The sequence below is a fragment of the Thecamonas trahens genome (assembly GCF_000142905.1).
Source record: "Thecamonas trahens ATCC 50062 unplaced genomic scaffold supercont1.6, whole genome shotgun sequence".
Lineage (NCBI taxonomy): Eukaryota > Apusomonadida > Apusomonadidae > Thecamonas > Thecamonas trahens.
The window spans coordinates 58580-72267 of NW_013657674.1; the positions used below are offsets into that span (position 1 = coordinate 58580).

Below are 13688 nucleotides of genomic sequence, written 5' to 3' on the forward strand. Positions count from 1 at the left end.
CCCCCCCCCTCGCCCAGCCCACCACCACTCCACCCCACCCACATCCATCCACCCAATCCTCCACCACCCCTCCACTCCCCCCCTCCACTCCCCCCTCTCTCACTCTCTCCTTCACCTGCACCTGGCCCTGTGTCATGGTACGCATAGCAGAGCGATTGATTCTATGGCTCCTCCAGTCGCTTCCCACCCACCATGTTGACGACCTTTTCCTGAACTTCCCCAACTCACCCCCCCTCCTCCCCCCTCCCCCCCCTTCCCCCCTCCTATACTCAGTACAACTACGTGGTGACGGCGCAAAAGCCGACAGCAGTGACGGATGCACTTGTGGCTTCGTTCTCCTCGGCGAGTGAGCGCAACCTGATTGTGTGCAAGACCACGCTCGTCGAGGTCTACACCCTTGCTCCGGCTGGCCTTGTGCCGTTGCTGGAGCTTCCGCTCTACGGCAAGGTGGTGTGCATGCGGACGTTCCGACCAATGGGCGCAGAGAAGGATCTGCTTTTCCTCTTTACTGATCGCTGCCGCTTCTGCCTCCTCAGCTACGACGATGTCCGCGGCGAGGTGGTGACTGTGGCTGGTGGCAACCTCGAGGACAAGGTCGGCCATCCGTCGGACGCTGGCCAGCTCTGTGCCATTGAGCCGAGCCTCTCGCTCATTGCGCTCCACTGCTACGATGGCCTGCTCAAGATTGTGCCCATGGCCAACGGCGGGCAGAGCCTCTCCCAGGCCTTCAACCTGCGGCTGGAAGAGGTGTGCGTCCTTGACATTGCCTTTGATGCGGCACTCTCCACCGGCGACGGCCCACCGGTCCTTGCTGTTCTGTACAAAGACGCGCACGAAGCACGGCACCTCAAGACGTACCAGGTCCACGCGTCGGTAGGCGCCAAGAAGGAGCTCCGGCCCGGCCCGTACCAGCAGGCCGGGCTCGACGCCTTTGCCTCGCGGCTGATTCCGCTGCCTGCGGAAGCCGGCGGTGGCTTTGTCATCCTCGGCGAGTCGACTGTTGCCTACAAGTCTGGCGCCACCTTTGTCCAGATCCCGCACACCGTCCCGTGCGCCTTTACCGCCTTTGGAGCTATCGACGCCTCTGGTGCCCGCATCCTGGTCGGCGACCACCTCGGAAACATGCACGTTCTCCTGATCGACATTGCAAACGGAGCTGTCACCGGGCTCGAACTCTCGCTGGTGGGCAAGACGTCGATCCCGTCGGCGATTGTTTACCTTGACTCTGGCTTTGTCTTTGTCGGCTCGCGATTCGGCGACTCGCAGCTTGTCCACCTCTCGTCCGAGCCGGTCGACGAGTCTGGCTCGTACGTCCAGGTTGCTGACGCCCACATCAACCTCGGCCCGATTTTGGACATGACGCTTGTTGACGTCGACCGCCAGGGCCAGGGCGTGCTCGTCACTTGCTCTGGCGGCTTCCAGGACGGCTCGCTCCGCATTGTCCGCTCGGGCATCGGCATTGCCGAGCAGGCTGTCCTCCCGGTCGAGGGCGTCCGTGGCTCGTTCACCCTGCCGGCCGTCGGCGAGCCGAACCTTGCCGCCTTTCTTGTTGTTTCGTTTGTCAACATGACCAAGGTTCTCGCCTTTGACGGCGACTCGGAGCTCGGCGAGTACGCCGGTGACCTCGGTGGCCTTGTCGCCGACGCGCCGACCCTGGTTGCCTGCGGCGTCCGCGACGACACCTACCTCCAGATCGTGCCTGGCGGCGTGCGCCTTGTCGACGCGACCTCGCTCGCGCTGCTCGGTGAGTGGAGCCCGGAGGCTATGGGCGGGTCGTCGATCTCGGTCGCCGCCGCCAACGCCAACTACGCTCTGCTGGCGGTCTCGGGCACCGACACCGACCATGGCACCCTTGTCCTGCTTGCGCTCGATCCGCGCGGAGCGTCGCCGCTCGCGGTGGCTGCCACGGTCGCACCCGACTCGGAAGTCGCCTGCCTCAACATCGATCCGCTCGGCGACTCGGGCGACGCCGCGCTGGCCGCTGTCGGCCGGTGGTCTGACTACTCGGTCCACCTCCTTGCGCTCCCCTCGCTCGAGCTTGTCGCGCCGCTCTCGCTTGGCGACGCGCAGGTCATTCCGCGCTCGGCGCTCTTTGCCACGCTTGAGTCGGTCAACTATCTGCTGGTCGGCATGGGCGACGGCTCGTTGGTCTCGTTTGTGCTCGGCGACGACGGCGCAGTCACCGACCGCAAGGAGCTCATGCTCGGGACCCAGCCGGTGACCCTGTTCAAGTTCCTTCACGCTCCGCCCGAGGCCGAGGTTATGGGCGAGCCGGCAGCGGCGGCGCCAGTCGTTTTCGCCGCCTCAGACCGGCCGTGCGTCATCTACTCGTCCGGCTCCAAGCTCCTCTTCTCCAACGTCAACACGCCCGACGTGGTGTGCATGACCGGCTTCAACACCACGCCCATCCCGGACGCACTCGTCCTTGTCACCGAGTCGGAGCTCATCATCGGATGCATCGACGAGATCCAGAAACTGCACAAGACCTCGGTCCCGCTTGGTGAGATGCCGCGCGCCGTCGTCCACCACACTCCGTCGTCCAACTACGCCGTCCTCACCGTCGCCGTTAGTGCCGACAACGCCACCGGCGCGCCCGTCAAGGTCTCGTACCTCCGCGTCCTCGACCCGGTCACCTTTGAGGAGGTCTCCTCGGCGCAGCTCGCGCCGCACGAGCAGGGCCTCGCCGTCGTCGCCGCCCCGCTCACCATCCTCCCGGCGCCGACTCCGCAAGCCCTCGCCGATGCCTTTGCCACCGACGGCGTTGTGCCCATGGAGACCGCGTCGACGAGCAAGCCGCCGGCTGCCTCGCCTGCTGCCGACCCCGACGCCCCGGTCTACCTCGTTGTCGGCACCGGCATCGAGTCGGAGGCTGGCCCCGGGTCCGACGGCACCGAGCGCGAGCGCGGGCGCCTCATTGTGTACGAGCTCGCCAACAACCAGCTGGTCGAACTCGCTGCGCTCGAGGTGCCCGGCGTCATTTACGCCATCGCGGTCCTCCGCGGCCACCTCGTCGTTGCCGTCGACGCCACGGTCCGCCTCTTCTCGCTCGTGACCGGCCGCGGCGGCGCGCCGGTTCTCCGCCAGCAGGCCGTCTACCACGGCCAGATCCTTGCTCTCTCGCTCCGCGTCCACAACGACGACACCATTGTGGTCGGCGACCTCATGAAGTCGCTCATGCTGCTCCGCTTTGACGCCAAGGCTCGCGAGTTTGTCCAGCTCGCCAAGGACTACGCCGTCGCCTGGCTCACCGCCGTCGAGGTGCTCGAAGGGCCTGACGGCTCGGACGAGGTCGGCTACCTCGCCGCCGACAACTCGTTCAATGTCATCGCCCTTCAGCGGACAGCAGGCGCGTCCGCTGCCGACGACGACCATCGGCTTCTCCGCGCCGGCGTAATCCATCTTGGCGAGTTTGTCAACACCTTTGTCCGCGGCTCGCTCGTCATGCAGCAGGCCTCGGCCTCGCTCGGCATCCTGCCCACCGTCCTCTACGGTTCGGTCTCGGGCGCCATCGGTGTCATCGCCGCCCTCCCCGAGGACCTCTACGTCACCCTCCTCCGCCTGCAGAACGTCCTCCGCTCGGTCATTCCGGGCATCGGCGGTCTGGACCACGCCGACTGGCGCTCGTTTCCGACGACCAGCGAACAACGCCGGCAAAGCACTTTGTCGATGGCGACCTCGTCGAGCGCTTCCTCGAGCTCGATCCCGCGAGCCGCAAGCGCGTCGGCGAGCAGACCGGCGACGATCCGGCTGAGCTCGAGAAGCTGGTTGAAGAGCTCGCGCGCCGGCTGCATTGAACGCCCAACCGAACGCCCCTCTCACTCCCCTCCTCCCCCTCTGTTGCGGTTGCGGTTGACTTTACACCAAAAGCGAGATCATCGGAGCAAAGATGTCACGGAGGTTCGACCAAACGGTAGCATGCGAGGTACCCGACTTGCGCACAATGTCGGCCTGCTGGTTGGCATCGGCGAGGAGGTAGGCGGTGAGGAGGTTGGCATCAAGGACTGGGCGACCGTAGTTTTGCTTGCCGTCAAAGTTGGCGAGCGGCTGGCGGAAGGCGACCGGGTGCAGGCCGCCGGCGTGCGGGATCGAGGTGACCAGGTGCGAGTGGAGCATGGCGAGGCGCTTGTACATCATTTCGTCGACTGGCAGGAGCATGCCGATCGAGCCGTCGGCCGAGCACACGATGTTGACGTGCGTCTCGCCGCTCGACGTCATCGGCTGTGGGAAGACGGTGCGGATGAGCGTAGTTGCCATCGAGCCGAGGTGGAACGTGGTCCGCCTCAGGAGCTTGCGGCCCTTGCGCGAGTCGATGACCGTGTCCATCAGTGAGTACAACCGCAGGTTGCGGGCGTCGTCGGCCACGACGTAATGCATGTCCTTGCCGTCGACCATAAACTCGGCGGTGACCACATTGAGCGAATCGTAGTCGCGGGCGAGCAGGTGGACCGTCGCATCCGACGAGCGGAAGAAGAAGACAAAGATCGACTTCATGACGTCGCCCATCATGACGTAGTCTTTGAGTGCCGTCAGCTGGGTTGTCAACATCGGTGCGTCGTGGAATGTCGTCTCCTCGAGCAGCTCCTTGGCCGCGTTGTACACGTAGCCGAGCAGCGTCTGCTCGATGCCGGCCAGCAAGATGCCGCGCGCCACCGTCACCTGAGTCACTCCGCCCTTGCACGCCTTGTCAGCCCTCAGCTTGAACCGCCGGTTGGTCCATGGCTTGCCGGGCTCAGGAACCACAGGCACGACCTCAAACACCAGCAGCCGCCCGTACACCTTGTTCTCCTCGCCCTTCAGGACCGAGGTACCGGCCACGAGGTAGTCGCCCCACTCGCCGGCAGTCGTCTCGTCAAACGTGCGGTGGCCCGAGTCGCGGTGCCGGAGCTGGACATGCTTGAGGACCGAGATGTGCTCGTACGGCTTGAGGTCGGCCCACACGTCGATGACCTCCCACACGCCCGGCGCAAAGAGGACGAGCTCAAAGACGTCCAGCGTTGGCATTGCCGCGTTCGGCGGCGGCGGGAGCTCTTCCGGCGGGTTGGGCGGGTCGTGCTCCTTGTTGCGCTGCGGCGACGGGTGCGTCCGCTTGATCTCCTCGTGCGAGAGCGCCACCGCCACCGTGTTGGACGTCGGGTGCGAAGCGACTGCCCGCGGCGTGCCCGGGTGCTGCATCGCCACCTTGGTCACCACCATGTCGTGCTCCAGATCGGCCGCCTTGGGCAGCGTTGAAAACTTGATGGCGCCAGACTCGGCCACGTACGAGAACCCGCGCTCCACACTCGCCGAGTGGTACGGCGTGAATGACCGCACTGGTCCGTCGACATGCATGGCGTGGATCCGCAGGTACGACCGCTCAAAGGTGCAGAGCATCGGGTTAAGCCCAGCCACAAAGATGCCCGACTGCCCGGCGACGTTGTCAAACGGAATGATTCGCCCGTACGAGATGCCGCCGGCTCCGGCCGCCACCCGGCTCTCCTCCTCCTGCACAAACCGGTGCTGCACCTTGCGGAGACGGATGGCCACGTGCGGCTTGCGGACGGCCGCAAGCCCGCCCTCGCTCTCGCCCTCGCCCTCGCCCTCAAACGCAGACGAAATGTCGCCGTCGTCGTAGTGAAACGCCTCGTAGAACACAATGTCATTCGACGAAAGGAACGCCACCAGGTACGCCCGAGGCCCACACGTCACCAGCGCCAGCTCGGTCACCTGCGTCGCCTCGGCATCAAACGAGGCAATGTTCGGCAGTGCAACCTGCGGCGTGTCCGTCACCAGCGCCGGCGCATGGCTAAAGTACGGGAACGCAAACGCGAGCGTGAGCTCCGGAAGGTGACGCAGCTCGAGCGTTCCGTTCCGCCGCGCCACCACAAGGTACACCTCGGACGACTCAAACTGGAGATCGGCCTCTTGCGCGCCCGCAGTTGCGCCCGACGGCGCCGACGCGTCGTCGCCACCTGCGCCCGGTCCCGTTCCCGATCCAGCGCTGCTGCTCGCCTCGGCTGCAGGCGTTGCGCCTGGCTCCGCCGCGGGCTGCGACGACGCCGCCGACGGCCCGGTGCCAGCGGCGCCGCGGTTGAGCGAGTCGAGAGTAAAGCCAGTTGGTGCGTACAGCTCCTCGTCCGAGTCGTAGTCGCCGGCGACGGCTCCCGCCTCCGGCGCGGCGTCTTCGCCGCCTGCCGCCGCCTGCCGCTGGCTGCGGGCGGCGCGGGCGGCGTCGACAAACGCGTCCGAGACGGCGGTCACACCGGCTTTGTCGGCAAAGAGCGAGGCCGCGGCAATCGACGAGACCGCAAGGTCCGGCGGCAGCTCCAGGACGTCGAGCAGCATCGACTCGGCCGATGCACGGAGCACCACAATGTCGTCGGACGAGAGCCGGAGGACAACGTAGGGGTCCGCGACAAAGGCGGCAACCACTGTGCCGCCGCCGAGCCGTGCGCTCATGCCGCCGACGCCCTTCTTGGCAAGCGCCGAGAGCTCGGCAACGCTCAGCTCTTGGGTGTTGGACACATCGTTGAGCAGCCGCAGACCTGTCGGATAGACTTGGATCGTCCGCCGCGCCTCGAGCAGCGGCGCCACCAGCACGGTCGGGCCCTCGAGGTAGTAGTCGAGCTCGGTGGTGACCTCGGAGATGGAGAAGCCTGCCGACGAGAGCACAATCGTCGCATCAGCCGACGAGACCACAAAGTACTTGTGCCACGAAAAGTCGACGGGAATGCGCTCGGTGTGCTCGACCATGCCGCCCGCGACCACGGTGCCGTCATCCTCTGCCGCACCCGTCGCCATTGGCGCTGGCTGGGCCTCCTCGTCGCCGGCAGTGGTCGGCTCCTTGGCAGAGCCCTCTTCATACGCGTCGCGCCCACGCTTGCCGAGCACCGACGACGGCTCGCTCGGCTCGCTTGTGGGAGCGACGTCATTGTCGCCGCCCTCGACAGTGGTCGGCACGGGCGCCGGCACCATCACCGTCTGGGTCAGGAACCTGGGGTTCTTCTCGGCTGCCGGATCGCGGACCTCAACCGCCCATGCGGCCGAGCCCAGGAGCGAGAGCGTCGACATGGTGTCGGGCCGAATGCCTGTGGAGAGGACCGCCAGCGCACCAGAGCGCTCCTGCCCACAGCACACCACAAGCTCGGTGAGCTCGCCGATGCCGGCCTCGTAGACAGCGCCAAAGGTGGTTTCGCACGCGCGCGAGAGCGTCGCAGAGGTGATCGGCCCGATGTTGGTGATGCGGTCGCAGATGCGGAACTCGTACTCGTCGTGCGCCTTGCGCCCGAGTAGCGGGCCGGCCTGCGAGAGCTCTTGCGCGGCCTGCCGCCGCAGCTGGGCCAGCGTCGTGTCGGCCACAAAATCTTCAGCAGACTCGCCAAAGATGGCCACGTCCTCGTCGTCGACCTCGAGTTGCGGGAGCGTGACCGGCGGCCGCGGCGCAAACGCCGCCCCTGGCGAGAGCGGCGGGAGCAAGTCAGCGGCGGCAGCGGCGGCCCCGGCTACGTCGCCGGCTGCCGACTTTTGCCGCTTGGACGGCGGCGCAGCAGCACCACCATCATCGTTGTCGTTGTCGTCATCGGCGGCAGCGGCGGCGGCGCCGGTGGAGGCAAGAGTCTTGCCCTCGTCGTCGTTGGCCGTGACTTCGACCATAGCCTCGGCAGCCGGCGGATCCTCGGTCACCATGTCCTGAACGCCGTTGTCTTCGTTCTGAGCAGACTCGGCCTCAGCAGCTGGCTCAGCTTCGGCAATGGTGGCGGCGACGTTGGCAGCCTCTGCCGCCGCGGCTGCAGCGGCGGCGAGAGCCTTGGCCTCGGCCTCTGCAGCGAGGTCGCGGACGCGAAAGGCGATGAGCAGGGCATCGCCGACGTGCGAGCCGTGGAAGAAGAGATGGGGCGAGAGAGCGACAATGGTGGAGGCGCGGATGCAGCCGCCCACTTTGGTTAGCGTCAGCTTAATGCCCTCAGCCGGGCGCGGGCGCATATGAAGCATAAAGATGTCGCCGGACGGGTTGACCACAATGATGTTCTGCGGGTCAAGGACCGCGGCGGCCGAAGGCTGGAGGTTAAAGGCAAAGCCAGTGTCGCCAAGGAGGAACGGGTAAGAGCCGTCGTTGTCAAAGGCGTAGCCATTGACGGCGAGTCCGGCCCCGAGGTTCTGGTGGTAGTGCAGGATGGCGTTGTTGGTGAGGACAACGGCGCCACCAATGGGCTGCGGGACGGCGACAAGCTTGAAAGCCGAGTGCGAGAGGCCCTCGGCGTGCCAGATGACCGGAAACGTCCGGGTTTGCATGTTGAGCGAGATGGCGGCGAGCCGGCAGTTGTCGAACGAGTCCGACATGCGGCCTTCAAAGTTGAGGTCCGAGGCAAAGAGAACTAGAACCGTCGGCTCGTAGTAGCCGTGCAAAAAGACGACGTCCATGATGTACCGCATGTTCGGGTCGACCTCGAGCAGGTCGACCACAAACGACGACCGGATAGGCGCCTTGCTCACGCCCGAGCCGGTTGACGCCTTGGCCTCGGACGGCCCAGCAGCGGCCCGGCCTGCCGCGCCAGCGCCACCAGCCGGTGCGCCCTCGCCGAGTTCCTTGAACGGCATGATGGCGAGCTTGGTGTTGTAAATGGGCATGGCAGCGCAGCGGTTGTCCGGATCGACCACAGCCTTGGGGTTGGGGAAGAACTGGACCCGCGAAGAGCGAAGCTCATCCGACTCGAACAGGTGCATCGAGGTGGTGACAAACTCGTGGCGCGAGGCGTCCCACTGGACGACAGTGACCTTGGCCTCGGGCAGCGAGATAAGCAGCGAGTCGTAGCTCGAGCCCGGGAAGCGGACAGCCTCCAGCGCCACAACCCGCCCATGCAGCGAGAGTTCGGCAACAAGCTCGAGCTTGGCATGGGAGACCGCGTCAAAGCCGTCGGTATCCTGAACATGAGCACGACCAGCAGCAGTAGCAGCAGCGGCGCCAGCAGCAGCAGCAGCACCACCACCACCACCCCCAGCAGGACTCTCGTCACCATGCTTGTTGTCGGGAAGAACGAGCGAGTAGACACACACCTTTGTCCCACGAGCCGTCGCCAGGTTGACACTGGTAGTGTGCGGCAGGAAGAAGCCCCGGGTGGCCACGTCGACCCCTGTCGGGCCCTGCAGCTCCTTGTACACAGAGTCAGCCATAGCAGAGCAGCGGGTAGGGGAGCGGAGGGGGGGGGGGGAGGGGGGGAGGGGGGCGTTGACTACGTGTGGGCTGGGAGTATGGGTGACGTCTAGGTGGAGGTGGGGAGGAGTGTTGGGGTGTGGTGGCAGTAAGCGGCGGAGGGGAGAGGGGAGAGGGGAGAGGGGGGCGGGGGGGGGGCCCTCGGCTGGTGTGTGCTGTGATGGGTCTTGCTTTGATCAGCCGTGGTGTGATGACTCGGTTGATCAACGCCGGTTGATCAACGCCGGTTGATCAACGCCGGTTGATCGCACTGTTTGATATCGGAGCATGGTTGGCATCAGCCAAGTTCTGTGGCCTTGACCCGTCTGCAATCAGCCGAGTCCACCTGGTAGTCAATGTAAGGCATGCTGTCAATGGTGTCAAGAAGTCATCTCGCGTGGGTGTGACCAAACCAAGCCATTGGCGCCAACTCGTCACCGAACGCGCCCCATTCCCCGCCACCCGCCACCCGCTCACCACTCCTTCGGTCCTTGGGCGACCGACCGGGAGACAGAGCGCGCCACACTCCACGTCCTCCCCTCCCCTCCCCCCTCCCCGCCCCTTCTCCCCCTCCTCCTCCACTCCACCTCCTTCAAACATGGCCTACGAGTCGGACTTTGACTCGGACGACTTTGACATTGACCTCGACGACGAGCTGGAGAACCTGTCCGACTCACGCGCCTCGTCTCCGGGCGGCTATGCTGCCTCTCACGTTCTCGCTCGGACTCCTTCGTCTAGGACGTCTTTGACATACGCCGCCGGCTCACCACATGCGTCTGCCTCGCCGCTCGGCTCGCCGCTTGGCTCGGGGCGCGGCTCACCGCTCGGCTCAGGACGCGGCTTGGCTTCACCGGGCGCGACCGGTGGTGGGGAGGGAGTTGGATCGCGGACAAGCACGCCGGGGGCATCGCCTGCTCCGCAACCAGAGCCTTTGCCAGAACTGGATGTGATGGCGGATGTGACGCCGCGTCCGCCGAGCTCGCACCGGTCGATCGGCTCGCGAGCGAGTTCGCGGGCGAGTTCGCGGGCGAGTTCGCGGGCGAGCTCACGTGGCGGATTTACAACGCCGCGGGGACCAGGCGGTGCGGCGCACTTTGCGTGGGATGACGACGTGGATGAGGCGACGACGGCCGCGGTGCGGAGTCGGTACGTGGGTGGCGCGGGCGTGGTGCCGTCGCGGCGGCGGATCGGGTCTGCGTCGTCGGCACGGTCTGCGGCGTCGGCACGGTCTGCGGCGTCTGCCTCGTCGGCACGGTCGGCGCGATCGGCGCGGTCGGCACGGTCGCGGGTCTCACACATGTCGCGTGGGCCGAAGCGGCGGCCGCGCATTCCGCCGCGGGCCGCGGATCCGGTCACACTCTCGCTGTTTGAGCAGCACCAGGCCGAGGTCCACGAGCTGGAAAACCAAATGCGCGAGAAAGATGATGCCATTGCGCGACTGGTGGAGGAGAACAAGACACTGGCCCGGATGCAGAAACAGACCGAGCGTGGCCTCCGCGACATGGAGCGCCAGTCGGGCGACATCCCAAAGATCATGCGACGGTACTCGGAAGAGGTTCGTGTGCTCAAGGAGAAGAACAAGCGGTACAAGGAGCGGATGGTCAAGGTAGAGCGGATTGCCCGGGTCAAGGACGAACGGCTCAACAAGTACATGGACCGGTGCGACAAGCTCATGACCATTCTCAAGGCCAAGGAGCTCGGCGAGCGCCATGAGCTTGCCAAGGAGCTGGAGAAAATCGAGGCCGAGGTCCGCACCAAAGATGCCACCATCGCCGACCTCCACCGCCACATTGCGAACCTGAACAACACCCACGCCCACACCGAGCGCAAGTACCGCAAGAAGCTCAAGATTGCCCTCACTGAGCTCCAGTCGGCGCGCGACAGACTCGGCGAGCTCGAGAACCAGGACAAGAAGCACATGGAACAGCTGCTCATGCTGCAGGCCTCGGTCCCGCGCTCCCGCGTCGCCCGCTCTCCTGAACACGCAGATCCGGCATCGCCGCGGCCCAGCGGCGTGCTCTCTTCCCTCGAGCCGCACTCCTCGCCCGAGTCGCCGTCGCGGACACGCGCGCGGTCGCAGGCTGCCTCGCGATCACCCGCTTCACCGGCCTCGGCCCGTACTCGGACTTCGCCAAAGCGGCGGAGCTCGCCACCGCGCCCGGCACTGCCACGTGATGCTGCCGCCGCCACGAGCCCGCGCTCCAAGCCGAGTCCCAGCCCCAAGCAAAGCCCCAGCCCCAAGCCGAGTCCGAGCCCAAGCGCAAGTCCGCTGCCGGGCTCGCCAGCGCCCAAGCCTGCCATCGATCCTACGCCGCCTGCTCGTGAATCGAGCCTGCCCTCGACTTCGTCATCGGGCGTGTTCAAGACCTTTTCGTTCGACGCTTCGGGGCCTGCTCGAAACCCGCCGTCGACCAAGATTGCCGAGCTTCCAGACGTGGCTGCCATGAAATCGTCCGAGCCCCCGCCTGCGCCTGCATCCGCACCTGCGCCTGCGCCCGCTGCTGCCGTCGCTATACCGGCTGCACCGGCACCCACGTCTGAACCCAGTCCTGCACAGGCCACCGAGCCAACGCCGCCCGCTCGGCCGCCGACCGCAACCAAGGTGCGGTCGTCACTCTTCTCGTTCCCCAAGGCCACTGTGGTCAACGCGAACGAGAGCAGCGCCACTGCTGGCAACGGCGCGTCGCGGCCGTCGACTTCGACCACCACCGCGCCCCGGCCCAACTTTGGCTTTGCCAGCAGTGTGGTCAACAAGCCTCCGTCGACGGCTTCGCCCGCCGCCGCCATGGGATGGTCGGCAGATGCTGTGCGCGCGCCCGCTGCAGCCCCTGCCCTTGCCCCTGCCCCGGCCCCTGCTGCAGCACCAGTCCCGGCTCCGGCTCCGACTCCGACTCCGGTCCCGGCTCCGGCTGCCGCTGCATCGCGCCCGCCGCTACGCCCGCAGAACTTCGAGGCAACCACCGTGACAGCGCTGCCAGCGGCATCAGAGCCAAAGCCGGCGGCACTCCCAGTCTGGCTGCAAGGCAGCAGCGGACGGACCGGTGCCAGCCCACGACCTGCTGGGCCACCAGTCACGCCACAGCCGGCATCTGCGCCGGCGCCAGCGCCAGCCGCCCAGCCGGCGGCTTTCGCCGCAGCGCCAAACGACAAGCCATCGCCACCGGTTGGCCGGCGCGGGCGGACCAACTTTTTCGGCTCAGCGGGCGGGGGCGGCACCGGAGCTGCCTCGGCATCGCCGGCTGCTGCGCCGACAACCTCGATCTTTGCCACCGGCGGCAGCTCGGGCAGTGTCGCCGGCGGCGGCACAACGTCGATCTTTGGCGGAGCGGGCGGGGGCAGCACGGTGTCGTCGTTTGCCTACGTACCCGGCGGCGCCGGGGGAGGCCGACGTAAGCGTCCTCTGTGGTAAATCGAGCAGCTGTTCAGGCAACAGTTGCATTTATGGCGCCTGGCGGAGGGAACGGCGGCGGCGAGTCGGCGCGCGCGCCGGCAGTGGCGCGATGGCGGTCGATGAGGCCCTCGGCGGTGGCGAGGATGTTGATGATGAGCGGATCGGCTACGTGCTTAAATATGCCCGAGAACGACAGACCCGACGGCACCCCAATGTCAGAGAGGTGGATGCGGGGAAGGCGAACGTCGCGCGGGAGTGACGGATCCAGCTCGAGTATGTCGGGAGATGCGACGAGCGTGACAAGGCCGCGGCGGATGACAAGCTCCTCGATGACCATGAACGGGCGCATGCGATCAGCCGAATACTGCAGAATGGCATCATACACAGCTCGGACCGAGTTCCCTCGCTTGTTCATCTCAAACACAATCTGCGGCGCATCGACCACAACTGAGAGGACACGGATGACCGAGCCGGTGACGAGGGTGGCCGGCTCAAAGACGATGGAGACGTTGCCCATGGATGCCGGATGTTTTGTAAAGCCCTCCGGTACGCCAACTGTTACACCACGTAGTCCAGCGGCTCCCACTGTGGGATGGATGTAGATGTCATCGATGGTGACCTCGGTTTGCGTAGCGTGCGAGCAGACTCGGCTCACCACCCCCAGCGCCGTATCCTGCAGCAGCGACGAGACCAGGCCCGTCCGCGAGAGCGTCACCCTGTACGCAAGCAGCAGCGCCAGAACCGCCCCGATAGTTCCCAGCACTCTTGGCGTACAGCACTCCATCTCTCTCACCCTATTGAGTCAGGTTGTCTCTCCCCCGCCACATTGCCGCCTCTTGTAGCTACTCCAACCCCGCCCGCCTGCCCGGCCTTTTGCTCCCGCCAACTCGGCTCATCCCCCGCTTGAACCGCTTCTGCACTCATACTTCTTGTACCCCGTAAAAAAATTACCGATGTACCGGGCCGGCACCACAGACCCTCCCTCGCATCCTCCAAGCTGTCATACTGCCGCCGCGGCTACCTTCTTGACAGTGAGTGGGCAGTGTGGAACGTGGGAAAAGGGTGCGTCTCCTCTGGTGCTCTGACTAGGGTATAACGAGAGCGGGTCACTGTGTCGGGGGGGGTCACGGC

General features: G+C 66.0%; 5 protein-coding genes across 5 annotated transcripts in view; 2 read left to right on the plus strand and 3 right to left on the minus strand.

Moving 5' to 3' along the window:
• AMSG_01464 (DNA-directed RNA polymerase I, II, and III subunit RPABC5) overlaps positions 1–136 on the minus strand; it is a gene marked incomplete at both ends in the record, with an annotated part of 610 nt that extends 474 nt beyond the window's left edge. Inside the window, one exon of the mRNA XM_013906063.1 lies at positions 122–136. Within this exon, the coding sequence (XP_013761517.1) occupies positions 122–136 (15 nt within the window). The remainder of the gene's footprint in view (positions 1–121) is intronic.
• Positions 137–163: 27 nt separating this feature from the next.
• On the plus strand, positions 164–3794 carry AMSG_01465 (DNA damage-binding protein 1; the record flags this gene model as incomplete). The annotated part of the gene is made up of 3 exons (XM_013906064.1): positions 164–175; positions 274–3579; positions 3639–3794. 3 exons carry the CDS (start codon positions 164–166, stop codon positions 3792–3794), a joined length of 3474 nt encoding a protein of 1157 aa, XP_013761518.1.
• A 43-nt stretch (positions 3795–3837) lies between these two features.
• Positions 3838–9147, minus strand: AMSG_01466 (cleavage and polyadenylation specificity factor subunit 1; the record flags this gene model as incomplete). Its single annotated transcript, XM_013906065.1, has 2 exons — positions 3838–8898; positions 9013–9147. The coding sequence occupies 2 exons, from the start codon at positions 9145–9147 to the stop codon at positions 3856–3858; spliced, it is 5178 nt and encodes a 1725-aa protein (XP_013761519.1). The 3' UTR covers positions 3838–3855.
• A 558-nt stretch (positions 9148–9705) lies between these two features.
• Positions 9706–12559, plus strand: AMSG_01467 (uncharacterized protein; the record flags this gene model as incomplete). The annotated part of the gene is made up of 2 exons (XM_013906066.1): positions 9706–12517; positions 12550–12559. The coding sequence occupies exons 1-2, from the start codon at positions 9765–9767 to the stop codon at positions 12557–12559; spliced, it is 2763 nt and encodes a 920-aa protein (XP_013761520.1). The 5' UTR covers positions 9706–9764.
• Positions 12560–12588: 29 nt separating this feature from the next.
• AMSG_01468 (uncharacterized protein) lies at positions 12589–13341 on the minus strand (the record flags this gene model as incomplete). The annotated part of the gene is made up of 1 exon (XM_013906067.1): positions 12589–13341. One exon carries the CDS (start codon positions 13339–13341, stop codon positions 12589–12591), a length of 753 nt encoding a protein of 250 aa, XP_013761521.1.
• Between the last annotated feature and the right edge of the window lie 347 nt (positions 13342–13688).